The sequence below is a fragment of the Homalodisca vitripennis genome, chromosome 8 (genome assembly GCF_021130785.1).
Source record: "Homalodisca vitripennis isolate AUS2020 chromosome 8, UT_GWSS_2.1, whole genome shotgun sequence".
NCBI classification, from domain to species: Eukaryota; Metazoa; Arthropoda; class Insecta; order Hemiptera; family Cicadellidae; genus Homalodisca; species Homalodisca vitripennis.
Window position 1 is genome coordinate 65,355,700 of NC_060214.1, and position 24,040 is coordinate 65,379,739.

The 24,040-nt window shown below is 36.6% G+C and overlaps 1 protein-coding gene across 3 annotated transcripts in view; it reads right to left on the reverse strand.

Annotated features, from left to right (window-relative positions):
• LOC124367651 (annexin B9-like) overlaps positions 1–24,040 on the reverse strand; it is a 64,736-nt gene that overhangs the window by 23,943 nt on the left and 16,753 nt on the right. For all 3 annotated transcript variants that reach the window (XM_046824646.1, XM_046824645.1, XM_046824647.1), the window contains 2 exons: positions 8,265–8,441; positions 5,389–5,593 (listed from right to left, as the gene is read on the reverse strand). In XM_046824646.1, the coding sequence (XP_046680602.1) occupies positions 5,389–5,593; positions 8,265–8,441 (382 nt within the window). The remainder of the gene's footprint in view (positions 1–5,388; positions 5,594–8,264; positions 8,442–24,040) is intronic.

Here is a 24,040-nt window from a genome sequence, read left to right on the forward strand (position 1 = left end):
GTAATACGGCACGTGACTGGACTGCGTGGGGGATCCGCCCCTGGACGTGATGGTGTCTCGGCTGATATGTTAAAGGACAATATTTATATCTTCTCTAAGCCCCTTCTGCATTTAATAAAATAGCTAAGGTCATTCCCTTGCATAAAGGAGATAGCTTCTTAGATAAAAATAATTTCCGCCCCATCAGTCTTTTAAGTGTATTCTCCAAGATCCTTGAGCGTATAGTTAAAGAACAATTGGTTGCCTATCTTTCTAACAATCAAATCTTGTGCGAGTGTCAGTATGGGTTCAGAGAGGACAGGAACATTTCTGATGCTCTTTTTGATGTCAATAGACAAATCAATGAGGCTATATCTGACAACTTGCGCATTATTTTAATATTTCTTGATTTGAGGAAGGCCTTTGACAGCATTGATAGAAATAGGCTGCTCCTTAAATTGGATGCCACTGGAGTTCGGGGTAATGCGCTTTCATGGTTCTCAACCTACCTTACAAGTAGGCTACAGACCGTGTCTGTCTGTGGGACAGAGAGCGACGCGCTTCCGGTGGACTACGGGGTGGTTCAGGGCAGTACGCTCGGCCCAATTCTGTTTTTGATTTATATTAATAATATCTCTAAATTGAATTTATATGGCAATCCTGTTTTATTTGCTGATGATAGCTTAATTTTAATAAAAGGTAGCGATTGGGGTGATGTCCGTTCTAACGCTCTACATGACCTCATGGTCTTAAAAAAATGGTTTGACCAAAACATTCTTTCATTAAATACATCAAAGACTAAGTTTATGCCCATCTCTCTCCGAGAGACCACAGACTATACCCTTGGCGACCTCGCGGTTCATAATTGTGGCAGTTACAACAATGAACTTTGTTCGTGTGAAACTATTGAAAATGTATCGTCTTATAAATATTTGGGTGTCTTCTTTGACAAGCGTTTAAAATGGTCTGCACATGTTGAATATGTAAAAAAAAAAAAGCAAGGAAATATATATTTGCGTTTAAACACTTAAGTGAAATTTTAAATGAAAAAGAAATCAAACTTGCTTACTTTGCCTATGCCCAATCGTTGTTCTCGTTTGGAATAATAGCCTGGGGTGGAGCGTATAAAACTCTTTTACAGCCATTGCAAGTGGTTCAGAAGGCAATCTTAAAAGCCGGTTTCAAAAAATCTAGGAGATACCCAACTGACACTTTATATCAAGAAACTGCCATTCTATCAATTCGAAAAATCTTCATTAAAACACTTCTTGTTCACATTTATAAACATTTTTATACAATTTTCTCTACAACTTCACATTCTCATAACACACGATATTCACGGAATATTGGAGTCGCATCAATGCAGATCAGTAAATCCTTCTCTGCTACAAATTCTCTTTATATATCCCATCTTGTGTATAGAAATATCTGTAAATACTTTCCAGACAACCAAATATTCACCTCACCTTCAATACTTACATGTAAGAAACGCTCGAATGAATGGCTGTATCTTATCAGCGCGGAGGAGGCCGAGGCAATTATCACGGCTGATTACAGAAGGACCTGACTTTGGACCCTGCCTCCCCCCTCTTGATGCCCCTTCAACAGCACTGATGCCTTTAGATGGACTTTTCCTATTTTGTACATTTATTTGTTTTATTTCATAACAGTTCGTAAATAAATTGCTAGTAACGTGTTAGGTTGTTCTGCAGGTAGACTTTTTGATCCTTAAAACACACCACTCCTTAATTTTGCTTTTCTCCTCTTTTAATATTTCCTTTAAACTATTTGTAGTATTTACGCTGATAAATTTCAATACCGTATTATGTGGATTGTGTGTGTGTGTGTGTGTGTGTGTGTGTGTGTATGCGTGTGTTGATGTTATAATATGATAATTAATTAATTACCAGATTCAGTTCGTCCAAAATCTCCAGGGAAGCAACTCGAGCCTACGCACAGGCTTTTCCGCCCATGTAGGCTCATTTCCTAGGCCACTTTAAATTTGATGTGTATAATATTTTTATGTATAATGTTGTTATGTAAACATTCAACTAGTATAGTAACAAGACAATATAAATTTAATAGTAAATTTGCACACATGTAAATATTTTTTGGAAATAAAACTATGATTCAATTCAATTCAATTCAAATTCAATTCTTTTCTTTAATTTGCACATACAATTAACTGTAATATTTATAAATCACTGATGTATAAAGAAACAAACAATATTTATCATTATTTTAATAAACATCCTTTCAATTGAAGTATTTGAATTCAGTTCACATCAACATTTAATAGTAATTAATTTCTCTTCAAATAAGAAATAAATATTGTAATTCATAATTTACCAGCACTGAGTTGTCATACTGATGGTGAATAAAACTTTGAAAGAGGAATGGACGTTTCAAAATGTATTGTATATAAAATATTATAAAGGTACTTTTACAATTTAAAAACTATGGTTTCTTCAATAAGCAGACTCTAAGTTTGGCATTTAACGCAATATTTGTTTTCATTCAATTTACAACATAGTAATATGGGGAAATGTTGTAGTACTCCTAATTGTCTACTCAGTGTTTAGAAAAACCTTTATTTTTACAAAAAGAAAGTACGCTGTTACTTTATTATACATACTTATTAACTCAACATTGTTTGTTTATTAAAATTTTTCTTTGCATTTGAAAATTACTTTATTTATTGCAGAAAAATCATAATTTATTTGAATAAATGGTTTTAAGTAAAAATACTTGTGTGTAAGTTTTTATTTACTCCGTCAACAACGTCAGTCATTCATGTAAACCTAATGACCAGTTGCTACCGAGCTGTTATTCATCAATCATGATAATATTTCAGTAAACTACATTGATTACATTACCAGAGATGCAAACTTAACTGTACAGCAATAAAATTCAGCTTTGATTTTGTAGAAAGGGCAACTAACGCATTCATGACCAGAGGGGTTCTGCATCTGGGATAGTAAACAGTCTCTATATTTAGAAACCTTAAAAAGTTTTAAAATTCAAACTATCATCTAAATGTTTTTAAAAGATTTCTTAGGAAAAGGGAGTGTATATGAATGTTGTGATGTTAACACATACTGCCTACACATGTAATTTGTTTTGGAAATAAGTTTATTCAGTGTGGAGGCTTCGTTTCTTTCCTTAATAATGATCAAAGAATGGATTGCATTCATTAACCATTAATAAATAGGCGATCAACTACTGGTAAACCACAACAACTTGGTTTCCTGTGGTTTCTACACCACAGGAATTCCACTTTTGAAAGGAAGTGGGTATACAAAGGGAACGGTGTGGTAACTCACACCAAGGCTCAAGAACACAGCATGAGGAACTGGCAGACACGATGGTTGCTGGAGAGCAGACGTTGGACGGCCAGGCAGATTACAGACCTGAGAGGATGGGTGGAGCAACATGGGGAGGTAAATGTCTACCTGACAGAGTTCTTCACCGGTCATGGCAACTGCCAAGCGTACTTGTTTAAAATGGGTAAGTTAGAAAGCTCGGAATGTCCCTATGGGGATGCGGAGCGGCGCCAACCACATGTTCTTCTTCTGCAGACGGTGGGAAAACGAAAGAAGGACATTTGAGATTGCCATAGGTCAATTCTCACTGGATAACATTGTTCAGAAAATGGACTCTTGACAGACAGACTTGGAACACTGTTCTGCTTATGTAAAGGGGGAGCTGAAAACCAAGAAATTAGAAGAAAGGTTATACACCCCCAATATTGCCCAACCGATGTGCTAACACTGTGGGTACTCTTTGTTTGCTTAAGTAGGCATCCTCTTGAAGTAATGCGGAAAGCAGTCTCAAACCCTGGTGGGATTTTAGTGGGTATAAATCTCACTAACCAGTGAATTCCGCTGACGATGCATTAGCATTTTCCCCATCAACAAAAAACACAACACAGGAATTCCAGTCTTGTACTGGTGGGCTGTTCAAATCTAGTTTTCAGTCACCACCTTCCAGAAATTTGGACAGTTCTAATAGACTTCAACTGACACAAGAAGACCAATTTCAATACACTGCAACCTCAAACTATAATCAGAGCTGAAAGCCTCCTAGAGTCACGTTACTATCTCCAATCAGTAAAGAAGGCAATTTAGAGTGCAAGACAGGACAGTAATCAAGTAAAATACAGATTTATTCATATATGCATATTTTTAAACTAATATTACATTAAGTGGGAGAAGATTATAGATTGTTGAAAGGCTGAGAGGGAGATGAGTACACAAAACGGAAGTAACTGATTACTATCTTGATTGATAGACCATATTACTCTAGTTGCACTTTTATGAATATCAAAGACTCAATTATTGTACATCAAATTCTTGTTGATAATTTGTTGCTTCTAAATAAATGCTTTCATAGCATGGGTAAAATTGGTATTTCTTTTTAATAATATGTATATTTTGGATTGATTTACAAAAGGTGTTTGATTTACATTTTAAATTTTAGAGGTATAGAAAAGAATAGAAGAATAGAACTACATCCCATCCCCATGAAGATTCACATCGGAGTCCCAAAATACAATACAATGTATATTAAAAGAGAAATTTTATAGTAAAATTTAACAAATCCTATATCAAACGAACATTTGCTAACCAGTTTATTTATTTATACTAATTCATACCCGTTTTTGCTGTGGTTGTTATAATGCCCATATGTACAAACTCCTGTAAACATCCCAAATTTAAGGAAATAGCTTTTATAGTAATATTATTAGGTTCACACACTTAATTTACGATTCCACTGGACTTCATATATAGATTCCTTAAGTAACACACTTAGCATAGACAGGACTAAATTTGATTTGAAGTATGGAAAATATGAGATTTTTTTATGTTAATAAGGACATAACAGGACTTTCTTACGATTGTATTGTTGTGTTGTCTGTCCATCTGTGTGTTAACTCCTGAGAGAAAGGTTCTAAGACTTGAAACTTGTACATGGGTTTCTCTTGGTCTAAGGAGGAATCCTACTGATTTTGGGTCAAAAGTTTGAAGAGTCTGTCTGTATGTCCATCAGTGCGATAACGTTTGATAGAAAAGTTCTACTTGATAAAATCTTTTTGGTCCAAGAAAGAACTGTTCTGATTTTAGGGTCAAAAGATCAAAGAGCAGTCTGTCCATCTGTGTGATAACTTTTGACAGAAAGGTCCTAGACACCTGCAACTTGGTAAATAGTTTCTCTTGGTCCAAAGAAGAACTATTGATTTTGGAGTCAAAGGATAAAAGGGCAGTCTGTCTATCTGTACATACATGTGATAACTCTTTCATTGAGTTCTGTTGGGTCCTTTGATATTCTGTTGTATTGGTTTATTCCAAAATTGCCAATGATACTGCAATGGGACTCACCCACGCGCAAGAGCAGTTGTAAGATACTTACATCTCTCGTAAGCTCCGCGCATGGCATGTATCTCATGGTTGGTGGCAGCACACATCAACTCCACCAGAGTGTTCTCGTTGGTGCCGATACCGCTGAGGGCATGATGCAGCTCCTTGGCCTGGTACTCAGGAATTGGTGTCATCAGTGCCAAGATCAAGTCCTCGAAATTTCCACTCAGCTCGCTCTTCAGATTCGAGATAAGATCCTGGCAATGGTTAAACAAACTTAATTATTACATCTGCAATTTCCACATATATACTTAAAGAACTGAAAAGAAGATGAAACATTAAAACAATGACTACATAAAGCAGTCATAATTGATTCCACCTCTGAAGTGACCACCGCCTGATATCTGAGTGTTTCTCATAATTGCACAGCAATTGATTTCAGTCAATGTAAGATTCACCAGTCTGCAAACTTGTAATAATGCAGTTGTCACGATTCATATACCACTGAAATCAGAGAGAGTTGTATATTTCAATGGTATATGTTGTATAGTTATAATGGCAACAGAAACATATTTAAAAAATAATAAATATCATATGTAGGTGGTCGAAATTGATTTAAATACATAGTGGAGTTATTTTGTTTCAAATGTAAAGATAATATTTGTTTAATATGTGTTTTACATTATTATCAATGCTTTATTTTGCATTTCTATATTACTCCATTGATAGCCATTTATTCAAAACTCGTTGATTTTATGACAAACTAATTATGAAATTGAATAATTAGTAAACCTAGATATTTATGGTAGTGAGCTATGTTATTATTTTAGTTAATTTCAATTAATTATAATAAACATATTTTTATTTTATAGAACATGTTATGATTTACTCTTATGTATAGGTTAGAAACACTTGTACTGTAAACACAAATAGATCTTGGATTTTTATTTTTTTATATATTATCATTCTTTGTCAGGGATGCTCTAATAGTTAATATAAAACTCCAAATTATTTAAAAAAAACTTAGGTTTTTCAAGTGAAACAAATTATTCCCAATATAGAAAGTTTTATACACTAAAACAATCTACAGGTTTTTGCAAAAATTATTTTGTATAATAAATACAATTTCATAGTAAATAAAACAGCTTTAACACTTTCTTATTAAAAGTCATGAACTTGATCAACTTTTTAAAATGCTTTCTTAGCAATTACATTTTGCAAATCCACACCACTATTGCACATTAGTACAAAAGTAATTACACTGAGAGAAATAATTGTTAGTAATATAATTTTTTTTAATTATGAAGAAATTCTTAGATTTTGTTCTCAATGCTATTCTTTAAACATTAGCCAGTACATGTTTTGGCTGTTTTTTATTCAAATACGAGTGCTTTTTTATTAACAAAGGTCATAAATGAGTAACAAGCCATAACGGCCATGAAAATTGTCGCTTCCATGATGGCCACAACATTAACACAAATGAGACTTAACTACTGCATACTAAATGTATGAGGGTTCACTGATAACAGGGTGGGCACACAAGTCATGACAGTTTGATAGAGTTCTAAAATTATTTCAGTTGTATGTACTTTTTCTAATAATTATTTAAACCACTATTTGTTATTCCATAAAGTCTCTTACAAGATTACTTTTACAATCTGTCATTAAATATTATTCTTTCAATCTATTTTGCAAATATTTTAATCAAACCAAAATAATCATTTTCCACAAGTAATATATTTTTTTACCGTGTAACTTCTCGAATACTAAAATTGTTAATTTTGCTCCAGGTATAAAATTGCACTTTCTATTACATAAATACAAATTTAAATATTACAGAGAACAAATCTACAAAAATAATTATCTACATTTGAAAAACTTAGCAGTTACACACAGAATCTGATACTGATGAGCTTCCTTGCAAATGAGCCTGCCCACTCTGAAAAACACCAATGTCTACCATAAGAAAAACAAAGTACTAACATTCATAACTACGAAATTCTTATCTTAACTGGTGCATAACTTCTGAACGTTCTTAAATACTTTAAAAGAACTTTACAAAAAAGATAAACAGCATACAACTTACTGACAGCTGTGATAAACCCTGAAGAATGATTAAAATATCAATTCTGTATTGAACAAATTTTATTAATCAACTCCACTGTGATCATAATTGCATATTTCATAAATCATGTTTTGTGTCCACGGTTTCATCAAACAAATTACTCACAATAAGGTGTAACTTAAAATGCAAATACAAATGCAATTTTTTCAACTGGTAATGATGACTATTATTTATAGCCAAGCGTCAATCCAGAATGCAAAATATATATAAATTAAAAACCTCCAGAATTGTCCATAATCCTTTACATGAAAATGAATTGCGCCTATTGCTGAATTATAATACTGTACCCTCTGTGGAATATCAATTAGCATAAAGATGGCTTATACATTTTTTTAAATAAAAAATATTAAAATACAAAGTAAATGTTTACAAAACTAAAAAAAGATATTATTGTACACCGATAAAAAAATTACAAAACAAAAATATAATAGACTGGCAAAGTACCAAATAACTAATAATAGTGCACCGATGCTTAAATTCATTTTTATTCATTCACTTAAACCAAACTTTAATAAAATCACGATACTTAAAAATCCAACACAACTAATTTTGTAACATTATAAAAATCTAATAGTTAATTATATTTCACAATTAATTAGTGGAGTGATGATCATCATAGCAAAGAACAACATTGTACATTGCATCCACATGCTCCACTCATTCCAATCAACTGGTAATAGAGATCAATTGAATGCTTCGTAGAGGGGATACAACCCCGACAATGAAACAAACTGGAATAAAAAAACAGTGAAAATGCTGTGGATTGAATTGTAAATAAGGTGGATCATGTTGTGTCAACCTACTTTGCCGTACATAGTCTTGAACTGGTGTGCAATCTCCTGTCGCTGAGCATTGGTTCGGTTTGTCAACACCTGGATGATAGCTTTCTCATCTGTCCCGAACCCTTTCATAGCCTTGCGGAGAATCTCCGCATCCGACTTCGGATCAAAGGGATGAGCCGGTCTAACAGTGGGAGTGCCCTGAAAAGTAATGATTCTTAAGTTAATTTTCACCATTTACAAAAAATGTTACGAATGACACGAGAACCAGAAAGTGACTTAAAAGAATTAAGGAAAAACAAGGTCTTCCTATTAAATAGGAATATTACTTGTTATAATACCAATATGGGACTACGATATAAGTAATTCTATGTTTAACCCAAGCAGAATATAAGCCTTTTTCACATTTAATCTAGTACTAAAAAAGATAATCTTACAGATTAGCATAGTTCCATATATATTTCAACTTATTTTGTGCTAACTGCTTAAACTATGCAACAGTAAAAAAACTTAATTTTAAATTAATAAATACCAATTTGAACAAACACACTTCAATTTAACAAAAATTATATACAAATCAAAAGATTTATACTAAGAAGCACAAGAAATACTTATCAAAGCTTTTTACTTTGTATCAAAATAAACTAAATAAAATCTTAGCATAAGTTTTATATTATTTAACAAAAGTATTCAAATCTTTTGAATGACAATATAGTTTGTGTAAATAAAATACGCTACTAATTAAAAGCACATTCAAGTAGTAATAAGTTACAGAAATAGTTAACAATTGATTATTTGTTTGAACTAGCATTATACACATTTAATTAAACGCTGAGCAAAACCAGAGAGAAAATTTAATCGGATGAGTCAAATAAGTGACGAGACCCACTGCAGTAAAACATTCCAACAATTTACTTTTTGTCTTTTCAATCATAAGATCCAATCCAGTAGATGGAATGATAAGTGCTTACATCAAATCCATTCAGGAATAAACTTTCTCCAATAAAGATTATGTAAAGAAATCAAGATATATAAAAGGATCGAAAATTAAAAAAAAATGTATGTGTACAAATTTTTTGTTAACCTAAACGAATAAAATTAAAATTAAAGTCTTTTTTCAACAGATTTTTAAGTAGAAGATTGGAGTAAGAAGATGATGTTGGTAGATAGAAGGAGCAAATTAACAACAAAACAACTTAGCGGGTGAAAGCGACAGTACAGAAAGGGGGTGAGAGAAAGCCTAATTTCATCACAGAAGTGGGTCTCAAGACTGATGCAATAAAGTCTTGTTTGTGCTTGAGCTTTATTATCACCAGACACGCCTCGGGTAAATGAGAGAGCATCTGTACGATCTCTCGTGTGCACCTTGTACATTTATTCAACCCCTTCGCTGCCAATGTCCAATATAACAGACGTCCAAAGTTTCTCATATACTACTGACGTCCAATTTATCTAATATCTACAAAACTTTTACAAATTAGTTATATGAGCACAACTGCCATGAAACTACGTAAAAGAATACAGGACATTCTAACTTCATGAGAAAATAATTTAAACACATCTGGAATCAACATCTAAGGTTACCGTTCTACACTGCATTGAAAAATTAGCAACACCATTTAATTCTAGAACAATTATAATTAGTCCGGTCAATTTAGCCAAAAAATAGGGGTAACTTTGCATTAATTCCCAGAAAGCTGAAAATTTGCATAGATGTTAGGGACACCATTGTTATGAAATTGTGAAAAGTCCCCATCGATCCCATGTCTGCAAAATTTTTTATTCAAGGTCAAATTTCACAAAAATAGGTTTTTTTAATTTTTCTGCTAAACGGTTAGTTTTATGAAAAAATATTTCAAACATAAATTGTAGATCATGCAATTATCTACAAAAATGCTCCTTATGATTTTTTTTATAACACTAACCATTTTTGAGAAAAAACAATTACAAAATTTTCTTACGCTGTATTTTCCATGATAAATGTGTTATTGTTGATCACGGTATGAAGACGTTACTTAACACGAGTATTCAAGGGGGGAATCAATTTACTGATTACTTGAAGAATGTAGATTCAGCGACAAATCATGTGCAGTGTCACAAACAATACAATAGAAAGAGTACATTTGCAGCAGCAAAACGGCAACATGAAGAGGAATCAGCTAGCACCTCTCAAAAACTCCTCCTCGTACTAGAGCACATGTAAGTGAGTCATATTTTTCTTTTAAAAATTGTTGTTTATTTTGCGGCGACGAATTGAGTAAAGAATACAAAAAGAAACAAGCACAGAAATCTCGTCGAAAATTTTGTAACGTTAGAACTCTTTCATTTAAAGACTCATTTATGAAAGCAGCTCAGTCTCGTGACACCGCAAAAACTATTGTTGCTCACATCGGGTTTGAACACGATTTAGTTACTGCTGAAGCTAAGTACCATAATGATTGCTTAGTATGATTTTTAAAGCTGACCACCGGAGGCTAAGTCGGCCGTCCTCAAGATGAAGCATTGTATCTCGCCATGGAGGAAAATTTTCAAATATTGAAAGTAGTGATGACTGGCAGTTTACGTTAGAAGAATTAGAAAATATTTGTAAAAACGTAAGTGTTGATAACAGAAAAATTAAATTACGATTGAAGTTAAATTATAGTAATAGAGTCATTATTACTCAGAAACTAGGACAATTAACATTGCATGTTTTCTTGTTAATTATCATGATATTATCAATCAAGCTTAGAGTGAAAAAACCTAAAGGCAAAGAAGAGCAATTGAAGGTGAAGGTCCTATCAACTGTGGCAGCAATTATTCGGGAATATAATCAATCGGTTCAATCATATACAGTTTTAACATGCTATGACTGGCTATGATAAAACATCAGCAATGTTTCAAAGGGGTAAAACAACAATTTTTTAATTGTTTGAAAAGAAAATTTTATTACTTGTGCACAAGCTTTCCAAGATATCAACTCTTCACAGAAATTCGCTTTCTTCTGTCTATATATGGAGTTCCAAAATATTACTTCGATAGACAAATTTCGTTACTTATCTTTTGCAAAACAAACACGTAATAAAAAACGTGTGCAATTAGCTTGCCTTCCTCCAACCGCAGCTGCCGCTCACCAAAAGTTTTATCGTGTATATTACTAGGTTCAGGTGTGGCTTGGTAATCAACTAGACCCAGAACAATGGGGTTGGAAGCATGTCAATAATGCATTGGAACCAACCCACACGCTTCTTCCACCTGCACCAGAAAACCTCCTTAATTCTGTTTCTGCAACTGCAAAAAGGGGTGTAACTTAAGATGCAGCTGCAAAAAAGTAGAATTATTTTGTTCACTAGCGTGCACCACTTGTCAAGGCCAATCGTGTTCAAATGTAGAATCTCCAACAGAAGAAGGTTTTTACATGAGCAACGAAACAACTGATGTATCGCTGTTAGGACAATTTACATCTATTCAAGAAGATGAGGAGGAAGAAGAAAATAGAGAGAGAGAAAAAGATGGAGGGGAAGAAGAGGAAATAATTAGTGACGATGATGATGAATAAAATATGTTTACAATCAAGTATAACGGGACTTGTCACTCGAGCTGTACCTGATCGACAACGACCACACTAACAAGAGTGCAACGACTGAAAAGAAGAAGAATAACCAAACATTCATTAAATTTTACTGGAATAGACTGTGGAATAGGCCTACCGGGGAAACCACATTAAAAAAAATCGCGCTAGGTACACTACCTCATAGGTGGCGTGGAAACATGTCCATATTATAGACAATACAGCGTAAGAAAATTTTGTACCGGTAATTGGTTTTTCTCAAAAATGGTTAGTGGTATGAAAAAAAGTATAAGGAGCATTTTTGTAGATAATTGCATGATCTACGTTTTTGTTTGAAACATTTTTTATAAAACTAACCGTTTCGCTGAAAAATTCAAAAAACCTATTTTTGTGAAATTTGACCTTGAATAAAAAATTTTGCAGACATGGGATCGATGGGGACTTTTCGCAATTTCATAACAATGGTGTCCCTAACATCTATGCAAATTTTCAGCTTTCTGGGAATTTATGCAAGGGTCAATGTCTAAATTGACCGGGCTAAATTTCGGCCTCACTGTGGAGAGCCACCTTCAATCAACAGATGTTAAACTAAAACTGCCAATAACACATATCTGGTTATACAGCTTAATTGAAGGCGGTGGAGATGGCTATAACTTAATTAATCTACAACATATGATCAAACTATGATTATTATGGCTTTTTTATCACAGGCTAACTTTAATCATCTACAAAATATGATAAAACTGTGATTATTATGGCTTATTTATCATAGGCTGACAACTTTTCTATAATCTAACACTATTTTATTTAGTGCCAATTTTCTTTCTTGATTATTTTTATATCCTCTCTTATTATCTTTTGATAGGAGGAATTTTTTGCAAATAGTTTTGTTAGGTAAAATTCTACTACATGTTACATTTTGTAACTGTATTATATTATGGCTGATTATTCTGTATCCAAAAAGAGATAGGACATTTGAACAACCCTAATTATATCTAGTCATCCAAGCAAGTATTTTTCATTTTTGCTAAAAACAACAAGTTTTTTTTAATAATTAACTTAATAAGTCACAACTTTTTAAATTAGATATTGAAATTTCCCATTCTATTTCTTGAAAGTTTAACAATCCCCAAAGTGCCTGTTGATAAAAAGGTTAATTCAACAACCAAAGAAAGAAATAGAATGAGCATTCTCATATAAAGGGCATTACAGAAGTTGAAGCCAAACCACACCACTTTATAGGTGATAACATTGAACCAGTCAGAAACTGGTACTCAATTTTAATACACCATGGTTCAATAATAATGTTGTAAAGAATAGTAAAAGCCATAGTAATTATGACAATTTGTACTTGTGAGCAGAAGTTATTGGCATGACGATAAGCATTTCAGAAAGTCTAGTTTACTTTTTATACCTATAAGAATAAATTTAAAACATGAGAAACAAAACTTTTCCTAACTACATAAAACAGGGGTCTAGGAGACGGGCTGACCTTAGTTTCGGGTCAATCCCAAATGAACTGGGAAAGTACCTCTCCAGGGGCGGCACCCGCCAAGGTGTCGCTCAAGACCGAAGGGGGATCCGAATCCAACCATCTAACCAATGGTTGGGCCCGGATAAACGCTATTCAGCGTCCTGCTTGAGGTGGCCCTGCTGTCAACAAAACCCCAGGATCTAGGGTAGTGTCTCGAGTTGTGCACTCTGCGCGGTGACGGCCCTCGGCGCCGCGCAGTAGTGGTGCCAGTCCGGGTCCGCCTGGAATCGCACCACACACACACAAAAACTTGTTTTTTGACTGAGGGCACCCCCAATCCCACGGTGTGAAGCGAACCCGTGCCTAAGGGATGCATGGCGCAGGGGTTGTGCGTCGTAAACGGAGCCCTTGGGGGTTGGGCGCCCCCCCAAGCGTAAATAGCCTTACCTGGTCATGCGGGGCTCTGGCTGGGTGGACTGTGTTATTTCCTCGGTACTCGTGGGACCTTTTATGGAGTCTTTTAAAAATAAACAAAAAACGCCAACAGATTTAGATCTGGAAGAACTGCAACGGGCAGTTGCATCCCGGCACCCAGGCCTTGGATGTATCTGCCTGTTCTTCTAGCGCTACCCACCCATCGACGACGATGTAGTACTCGATGATGCTAGCGGGAAGGGGTTGAGTCCATGGACACAGACACTGGAGCATGTGTAATGGACTACAAACCTTAAGCTCCCCTTTAAACTGCGCAAGCGTTGGGCGATGGAGGAGCAGAAAAAAGGCCGACGGCACCTGGACTTCCGGACAGTCAATGGAGGAGGCAAACGGGCAAGAGGTCGGCCAATGAAAGAAGGAAGATAAAAAGACAGAGAGGGATGGCAGCACCGAGGCAACTGCAGGTGCGGTCCTCTACTCCTATTGGGAAGAGAGGGCGCTCGGGCGGTTCTTCGGCGGAAAAACCCCTGCCGAAGAGGCGCCCGAACCGCACCTCCTGAGCAAGCAGCGCATGCGACGAGTACCAATCCCTCAAACGGAGGAGGGGTTGGGGAAGAAACATTCAGGGAAGTTCTGACGGGACATAAGCTAGTCTTGGTCCCTGCTAACTTTCCTGAGAGGCGCCTCTCAGAGGAGGAGGCTATGGAACTTCGGGGGCGCATTCTCGACGAGGTACTCTCAGCAGAGGGTGTGTGCCTGCAGTTCAAAAAGGTGTTTTCCCCGAAAGGGGGGCTCTCGTCATGCTTTGTGGCAATGACGAGACCAGGGATTGGCTGCGGGGTCTGGCTCCGGGGCTGGGGATCGGTTGGGCCCTGGGGAATAGGGTGATCTGTGGGGACTACAAAGACCTCATAAGATCTACCAAGGTCTTCCTAAGGGTCGATGGTCCCATGGCCGGGAAGGACTCTGCGACCATTCTCAAGGCCATTAATAAACAGAATGCTGGGATCTCTGTGTCGGACTGGAGGGTTGTTGGAGATGTCCACACGGGAGATTCCAGAACTCTTGTAATTTTTAATAGATGAACAGTCTTCAACCACTCTTAAGGGGAGGGCTGGAGGGTGTTCATTGGTGTGGAGCAGGTCCAGCTGAGGGCGCGGGGTGGGGCGGTTGATCATGGGGATCAAGGTTCTTCAGATCAACCTGCAGCACAATATAGGCTGCCTCGGCTGTATTCTGCAGACGCTTCCTGTCGGAAGATTTTCACGTGGCTCTGATACAGGAACCTTGGATCAGCAAGGGAAAAATATCAGGGCTTTCAATGACAGGGGTGAAAATATTTAGTGCCCAGGTTGAAAAATGCCAGGACATGTATTGTTGTAAGCAACAAGGTGGACAGCATTCCTGTTCTGGAATTTTGTTGCAGGGATCTCGCCACAGTCAGGTTGAATGGTGGCTGGTACTGGACGAGCCCTGCTAGTTGCATCATCATATCTACCGTATGATGATGCGGAGTCCACGCCCTCCAGGGAACTGGCTGCCTTGGTGGACCATGTTGGGAGGAGTGGAGCGGAAACTGGTGGTGGGATGCGACGCCAACTCGCACAACGAGGCGTGGGGCAGCACCAAACACTAATAACAGAGGTAAGTTACTTCTAGAATACATAATGTCCCGTAGTCTAATGATCGCAAATGTGGGAAATGTGCCCACGTTTCGCACGGAGGACAAGAAGGGAGGTGCTAGATGTGACCATGATGTCGGAGGGTATGGCTGGTCGGATGCATGGCTGGCATGTGTCTGACGAGCCTTCCCTCTCTGATCATGCTCACATCTGTTTTAAGATCGGTGAACAGATTGCTGGAAAAAGTTCAGTATAGGAATCCGAGGAACACAAACTGGGTATCCTACAAGGAAAACCTCAGGGCACGGCTGGATTCTGATTTCCACTAATGGGAAACGGATTCACAGCGCGGCGCAGCTTGACGAATCTGCTGACGGTCTAACTTCTGCGATTTGTCGGCTCCTTCGATCTCAGCTGCCCGATTATAAACAAAAACAGATCTAAGGTAGCCTGGTGGAGCTCTGAATTGGCCTCTTTGAGGAAGAGGGTCAGGGCTCTATTCAGGAGAGCCAAAACTTGGGGTACTTGGGACACCTACACGAGGCTCTTGCACTGTACAACCGCAAGGTTCGTAACGGCTAAGAGGTTAGCCTGGAGAAGAAGCTCTGCACCGATATTGACAGTGTGCAGGGCAGTGCAAGGCTGCAAAAGCTATTGCAAAGAATCCCATCTCGCCGCTTGTTAGTCTCAAGGACGATCAAGGTGTTTACATTACTGAGCCGGAAGGAGTTCTGAAAGTCATGATGGGAACACACTTCCCGGACTGTATTGTTCATGAGGGTGAACAACCACCCGAAAGTGAGGGGAGACATGCGGGTCGCGCCACTCACCATTCGCAGTGGAGTCTGGCGCACCGTATTGTTACCTTCAGTAGGATTGAGTGGGCTATTAACTCATTCAGTCCTTACAAGGCTCCTGGGGGCGACGGGGTGAGACCGGTTTGCTTGCAGCGGGGATTGGACAATTCTCCTTCCACAGCTGTGCAGACTGTTCAGAGCCTCCGTGGCTCTCAGGTACAATCCCACTACCCTGGAGAGTGTCCAGAGTGGTGTTCATACCGAAGCAGGGGAGGGCGGGCATGGATCGGCCGAAGTCTTTCAGGCCAATATGCCTGTCCTCCTTCCTTCTCAAAACCATGGAGAAAATGGTTGCCAGGTTTGTTTGGGAGGGAGCTCTTCTGGAGCGACCTTTGCATCCTAACCAGCATGCCTACACTCCAGGAAAAGTCATGCGACTCGGCCCTGCATCAATTGGTATGCAGGATTGAGAAGACGCTGGCAGCAAAAGAGGTAGCCATAGGGAGTCGTTTTAGACATTGAAGGTGCCTTTGATAATACAGCCACTCAGGCGATTATCAATGCCGGTCTCGGGACGTGGCGTTGATGGTCAGGTGTGTGACTGGATAGGGGCCTTGCTCACGGACAGGGTTGTTGTTTTCAACCCTCATGGGAGCAAGTGTTAGTGCAAAGGCTACGAGGGGCTGTCCGCAGGGCGGCGTTCTCTCTCCTCTTCTGTGGAACCTGGTTGTGGATGACCTGCTGAATTCTCTTTGAATAGCAGCGGTGTCTTTGCACAAGGGTACGCAGATGATATTGTGATTCTTGTGAGTGGCAAGTTCAACACAACAATCACGGAATTGACCAATGCTGCTCTGAACATGGTGGGAAACTGGTGTGATAAGGTTGGCCTCACCGTCAACCCCACCAAGGCTGCCGTGGTTGCCTTTACCAGGAGGCGACAGATGGAGGGCATTGGTCCTTTTCTATTTAAGGGCTCACCCGTTGAGCTGAAGCCTGAGGTCAAGTACCTGGGCGGTGATCCTAGATAGGGTTTCTAACTGGGGACCTCATCTAGAAAGGGTCATTGCCAGGGGGGTAAGTGGTCTCTAGAATGCAATGCAGACGTGTGATAGGTGGGCCCTGGGGACTGAAGCCGAGGCTCTTGTACTGGCTTTATGTTTTCCGTGGTCAGACCTGCACTAATGTACGGAGCTGTCCGTATGGTGGCCAAAAATGGAAGCCAAAACGGTGGTAGCACGTTTGGCGGGGTATCCAAAGGATGGCCTGCTGCCTCGCTATCACAGGGGCCTTTCCTAGTGCGCCAGGCGCGGCTCTGGACTGTTGTCTTAATCTCGCCCCCCTGGACATTGTCATTCGAGCTATGGCCAGGAAGAGTGCCTACTGTCTGCAGCAGACGGGATTCTGGTCGGGCTGCAGCGGTGGGCACTGCAGAATTAGCACTCCTGATACAGGAGGATGTTTTGCATATGATCTCTGATCAGATGCCACAAAAGTTTTCCTTTGACAAACCCTTTAGGATTATTTTGCCCTCAAGGGATGATTGGTCAGAGGGGAAGCAACCTCTTCCACCAGCGGAGCTCGAATGGTACACAGAACGGCTCTAAAACAAAAAGCGGCAACAGGTGCTGGAATTCTGGGAGTGAGACCATGTAGGGAGCTGGTGGTTCCTATGGGTCCGTATGCCGACAGTCTTTCAAGCGGAGGTCGCAGCCATTATGGAATGTGCTCGTGAGAATCTTCGTCTGCAGATATAGGGGCAAGACGATTAACATTTTCACGGACAGTCAGGCAGCGCTGATGGCGCTGGATTCTTGCGCGCAATCAAATCCAAACTGGTTTGGGATTGCTATCAGACCGTTTCCTCCCTTGCCAGAATCAACAATGTAACCGTTTGTTGGGTTCCTGGTCATAAGGGGATTTCTGGGAACGAAAGAGCTGATGCCCTGGCCAACCAGGGCTCAGCAACAATTATGACGGGCCCTCAACCATTCTGCGGTGTTCCAAGGTGTGAATCCTCTAGGGTTGTCTCGAAATGGATTCGCGCGGGAGCATGGGAGAAGGTGGAGGTTGCATCCGGGTTTGAGAGTGAGTAGAATGGTATTACAGTCACCTTCCTCCAAGGTGGCCTCGGACCTTCTCTCATTAAACAGATCAATGTCTTCCAAGGTCATTGGTCTCAATTACGGGGCATGGTCACTGAAGAAGCATCTACACAGAGTTGGTATCCTTCAGGAGGATCCGCTCTGTGGAAGGTGGTAATGAGCAGGAGGAGACTGCTGAGCACCTGCTCTTTGATTACCCAGCAATAGCAAGAGAGCGGTATGCCCATCTTTGGTAGCTTGAACAGGGGTGGCGAGTTTTCCCAGGAGGACTTGATAGGTTGTTTTTCGGCGGTTTGTTGAAACTGCTGAAGTTGTAGACTGGTAGTCCTCATGGTGTTTTCGGGGTGCGCAAAAGGCCCTTGAGGCTTAAGTGCATGGCAGTAGGCCGCCCCAAGGAAGAAAAAAAAAAAAAAAAAAAAAAAAAAAAAAAAAAAAACTACAAAACATTAAAAAGTCCTTTATGTGAGAGCATTTTTGTTTATTTGGTCAAGCGGTTTTTATCAGTGGGGAAGCTGTTGAAAAAGACCTGAATAAAGAAATGTGTCCTTCATTTCTTTATAAACTGTGTAGTTTGGCTGAAAATGAGGTCAGAAGTAAGCTATCACCATGTGTGAGCCATTCTGCGGCACGACTTGCCCAGTGTTGTTCATCTATTAAATTGTTATCAAGCTAGCCATTAAGTCTCTAGCAGTAATTTACTTTCTGACTTAAATTTGCCAATTAAAAAGAAGATGCAATCTGTAAATGCAAATTTAAATAATTATAAAAGTAATGGATTATTTAAATGAAATGCTGGGACCATAAATTTAAACTGAAAATAATAATACAGTGATAATTTTTTATCTTTATATTATGATGTTTATAATTTATTGGTTAATGAAAAAAAGAACTGAATGTGTTTACCTAATTTTAATATAGATATTATGTTGATATAGCCCAGAACAAAAATCATTAAACTACAAAATTCTTAGTTGTTGTTTCCACAAAACTTTTAAAATACAACAAACTTATTATTATTTTTTATTAACAAAAGTAATTAAACATTGTTGAATTGTACGTAATATTAGTATACTGTAATAATTTATAGTAGTAAAATTTGTGAAATATTAAAGCTCAACACTCTGTGGTAGATGACTTGTGCATCTCCTTCCAACTCATTATAGGTGAAACTACTTTGACCAGGCTTATTTGCCACTCTTATGCCCAGGTTTTTTTTTTTTTTTTTTTTTTTTTTTTTTGTCTGAACTAATCTTGTTGCTGATGAGGCAAAAGGACTTGTTTAATTCAGCATGTGCATCTCCCTTTTGGTTCCAGAAGTAAGTAAACTAGGTAGAAATAACAACAAGAGACTGTTACAATTTGTTTTCGATTATGGGATTTGTATTTACTCATCGTTTATTGTAATAAAGTATGAAAAATGTTTTGATTTCTACGTGTTTTTGTGTTTACTGCAGGATAAATATTATAAAAAGACTGAATTTAAGATTTTATAAGTATTTTTGTGTATTTTTACAAAAACTATCATAATTATGCACAAAATTTGTTGTATTTACAAAATATGAATATAGAATAAAATATTTACTTAAAAACATACTAAGGTCAACCAACAACGTAAAAATGAGATTGCAATATATATCAGATATAACAACAGAACTGTACATAAACAGAAATAGAATCAGCTGATTACTTGCTGATTACAACATTTGACTGAACACCATTATACGGCAGTAAACTAGAATTGAAAAAAAGGTAAACAAAAGAGTAACTGCGATCTAGGAAACTACTTCAAAGGGTATGTCCATGTAAAACAGGACAAAAATATTTAAAAAAATATTTTTATGAAATAACCTAGGTTTGAATGTTTTCAGATAAAGATTATTCTGAGCAATGTTGGCAGCATTGGCTTTTTAGAGGAAAAATTTTATTTTTGTTGGTATTTTGTGTTTAGTTAACACGGTTAGCAGAGTTCATTAATGGCTGTTTGTTAAGTCTCACATCTCAATTTTATATAACTGATTATACATTAATCTAGAAGGTGGCCAGTACCAAGAAGCCATCTTCAGAACAAAAGCTAACTAAAAAAATATGCTTTTTTTTACATTTAGGTTAAGAATTGTTCCTTCTATTAGGTTATGTTTTAAACCTTACTTCATGTAACGTGAGTTACCAAAATTACAGATTTTTTCAAGTTTACTTATGTAATACACAACCAATAACAATAATAAAACAGATTCTATTTAAGAAAACTATTACAAGTATGGTACTATTTTTTTTAATTTTTAAATTTGTTTCATTTGCAGGAATTTCATATAAGTTTTTTCTGTAACGTGAGTTACTGTAAAGATATTTATTCATAGCACTTTAAACAATGTTTATATAATGGAGTTAATACTAATACAAAAACAAGCTCTCAACATAGTTAACCTCAAAACAATTAAATAATTATGGTAATATTTATATTTATATTGGTCAGAATATAATGCCTGTTTTAATTGTTCAAACATACTTCTAAATATAAGTGTAACATGAGTTACCGAAATTTGTTCCTATATTTTGGGTTTGATCTTATGATTTTAATAAATATAAAACTTGCATTTAACTTGGATAACCTTACCTTATAAGCTTATATAAATCTTTTTTATTCAGGAAATTATTATTTGATTTATTAGACCCACTTCAAGTACACACCAAAATGTTGTAACGTGAGTTACCAACCTAGAAGTGAGTTCTCAAGGTTACCTTTGTCTTTTATTTTGGTTACTAAGTATTCCCAAAATGTACAGGTCTGGGTAGTTTAGTAGGAGGTAAAATTAATATTAAGCCTAAAAAATTAAATCTGTAATATTTTAAGATTAAGAAATAATCTTCAAACTTTTTCTACTAAGCAAGAAAATATATGAAGTGCCTGTTAATGACCCAATTATTCCTTCGACAAGTAGTGGTTACAGTAAAGAAATATTCTGTATATAATCTGGTACACAGTGATGACTCTGACCTTTCTGATGAAGAATCATCCGTTTCGAGTGTTTCTAGTGAACTAATTAGAAAAAAGCAGCATCAAAAGTGGAACTTTTGTCCTTGTGCAATTTTCAAGTGAAAAAAGACTCTTTGGTTACATTTAATTATGTTGCTATTTGCCAAAGTTGTAAATTGACAAGTTTGGAGACATTGAAGTAATGTGTTTGAAAAGTGATAAAAACTGTTATACATTCAAACTGATCGAAAATGATGTTACTTTCGTCAAACTTGGACAAATTTTGAGTGTTCTGCATCTTCCAGAAATTAAAATGAAAGGTGGAAGATATATTATTATTATTTTAAAAACAAAATAAATATCAGAGAAAAGTAAAATGTTAGCTACACAGGACTGTCTAACTGTTTTAAGCGTTAGTGGATATTATTTATATATACAAGCCATGTAAAATGTAGTCTATAATTACCATAAAGCTATTTGATATTATCTTTTTATTCTGTCATAGTTGCGTTATAAGAAAAATACAAATTGGAGGTTATAGAACAGGCCTAAAGCAAAAAATATGTTGTTTTTAGAAATAATAAAACTTGTTTTTACACTGGTAAAAAAAAGTTGTACCTATTTTTACAATTAAAAAACATATTTAATTATGCCAAAACTAAAATAATTAAGTGTAATGATACTAAAGTAGTTATTAAACACAATTCAATATATAAAATTACATAACAAAATTTATTTCTACAAATAAAAAATGTCCTTAGCAAAGAGACACAATGTAACATGAGTTACTGTAAGTGAGTTACTGTCAATTAGGTCAATAGTATATTATTAAAAATTATGTTTTTCAGTTCTTATTGTTGTAGTTGTCACAGTTTAAACTACAAACTCTTGAGCCAATCTTAAGTATTTAGATTAAGAAAATTAAACATTTAGGACAAAAGTTGTTTCATGTTAAAGTTTGCTTTCAAATTATGACGTCCTTTTTGTGTAACATGAGTTACCGAAACTAGAGAATTATTATTACCTTAATTATTAGTCTCAGGAAGTTGAAATCTTGGCCAATGTGTATTATAATTCTTGCTTAATACTGCAAGATATTTTTGCTTAATATTATGCTTTAAAAATTAAAATGTTTCAACAAATAACTTAGGACCCATGTTTGAAATGTAACATGAGTTACCATGGACATGCCCCAAAGTGTTTCTTATCCATTTCGCTAAATCTCATACATATTCAGGCAAGAGATTATTCATCATGAAACATGATTGAGGAAACTGTTTAGCACCATAGTGCTTATCACATGGCTATCGGGATTACTGCACACGACTCGTAGTGCGCTCCCAAATATGTTGTTATTATTTGTCAAAGGGTTAATAACAAAAAAGTTAAATAGATGACATGATTTACATACTGATAATACACTTTGCTTAACATCTTTATTGTGACACACATGAGTCATGTACGAACTTTAAGACTTAGTGTAGACTTAAGGAAGTCAATGTCCACTGCAGTTAATGAGTTAATATATCAATTGTGTATGTGATTACCCTAAAAATACACCAATCCCTGACATTTGTCCTCATCCTAGCTTAACAGCCTGACTCATTCTCAAACAATGGAAAGACCCAACATTCTCCATGCAATATTTATTTCTTTCAATCCATTTTCTTTCAACCAAACATTCCCTCAATTGTTTACGTCCATCTGCCATCAAGCTCAGGCTAAGAAATTGTTTCCTACGTCACTTTAATTCTTGAGTAAGTTTCAAAACTAATAGTTCATTCTGGTACTCCTTCTGAGATGAGGTTGCTTGGCAGAAATCACCTATTTTTGGGCTGTGTCACACTCTGGTGGCTTGTGTCAAACTCTGTCACATTTCCTGACTCACTCTGAGTCTCGGTCCAGAACACTCTATTGCCTTGGAGTACAAGATTCAACAAGTACAACAGAAAACCTCATGTGTTTGATATATCCTCATATGGTAGTTATTAGCTACCTGCCATGCTTAACCCTTTGAACGCCAGCGCCCGAGAGACCGCGGCCTTACCCGTCGCCGCCAGGCGTCTCAGCCGCTGTACTACCCAATACCGCCAAGGCATAATTGACGTTTTAACAACCTTTTACGTTCCGCTCTGTGCTATCCTTATTTTTTATGCAAATGGAACGATTTTTTTTTTGTTTTCTAGCATATTGTATTACGCTATCGAATAGTGTTGATTAAATAACACTACATATAAAAAAAAAAGTTTTCTATAATGTGATAACGCCTAAAGTAAAAATATTTTTATTTAAAAAATTAACTTTAGACTAAAAAATCAGTGGTAAAAAAAAAATATTTTTATACATCGCAAACATTTGTATTTTGTGCACTTGTTACATATCTAACTATTTACAAATTTTTAGAAACTCTATCTAGAAAATTAGTGTGTTTACAAAAGTAAATTTGAAATGTTAACATTTGAAAATAATCTAATATTTCAAGAGCTACTTATATTAAATAAGCTTAAAAATACTTACGTGTTATAGTAATGGAAGTTTTATAGGTACTGATAATTGTCAATTTAAAAGTGTTTCTTCAAAGAACACAGGAAAATACACAAATAACATTATCAAATATTAGTAAAGAAGCATATTTACAAATATATACAATCAGTTCACATTCCTTTAGCATGTATGTTTCGGCAAGCACAAAGGGTGAACACTTTTCTTGCAGTTTTTTTGCAAATGTACCTACTTTTCTTCCTTTTGCCACCTTGGGCTGTGCTCAACCTACTACACACAGAGCAATTTCTTTCTTTTCCACCAGGTAATAGGTCAAGAGGTTCATTGCCAGCACGTTGTGC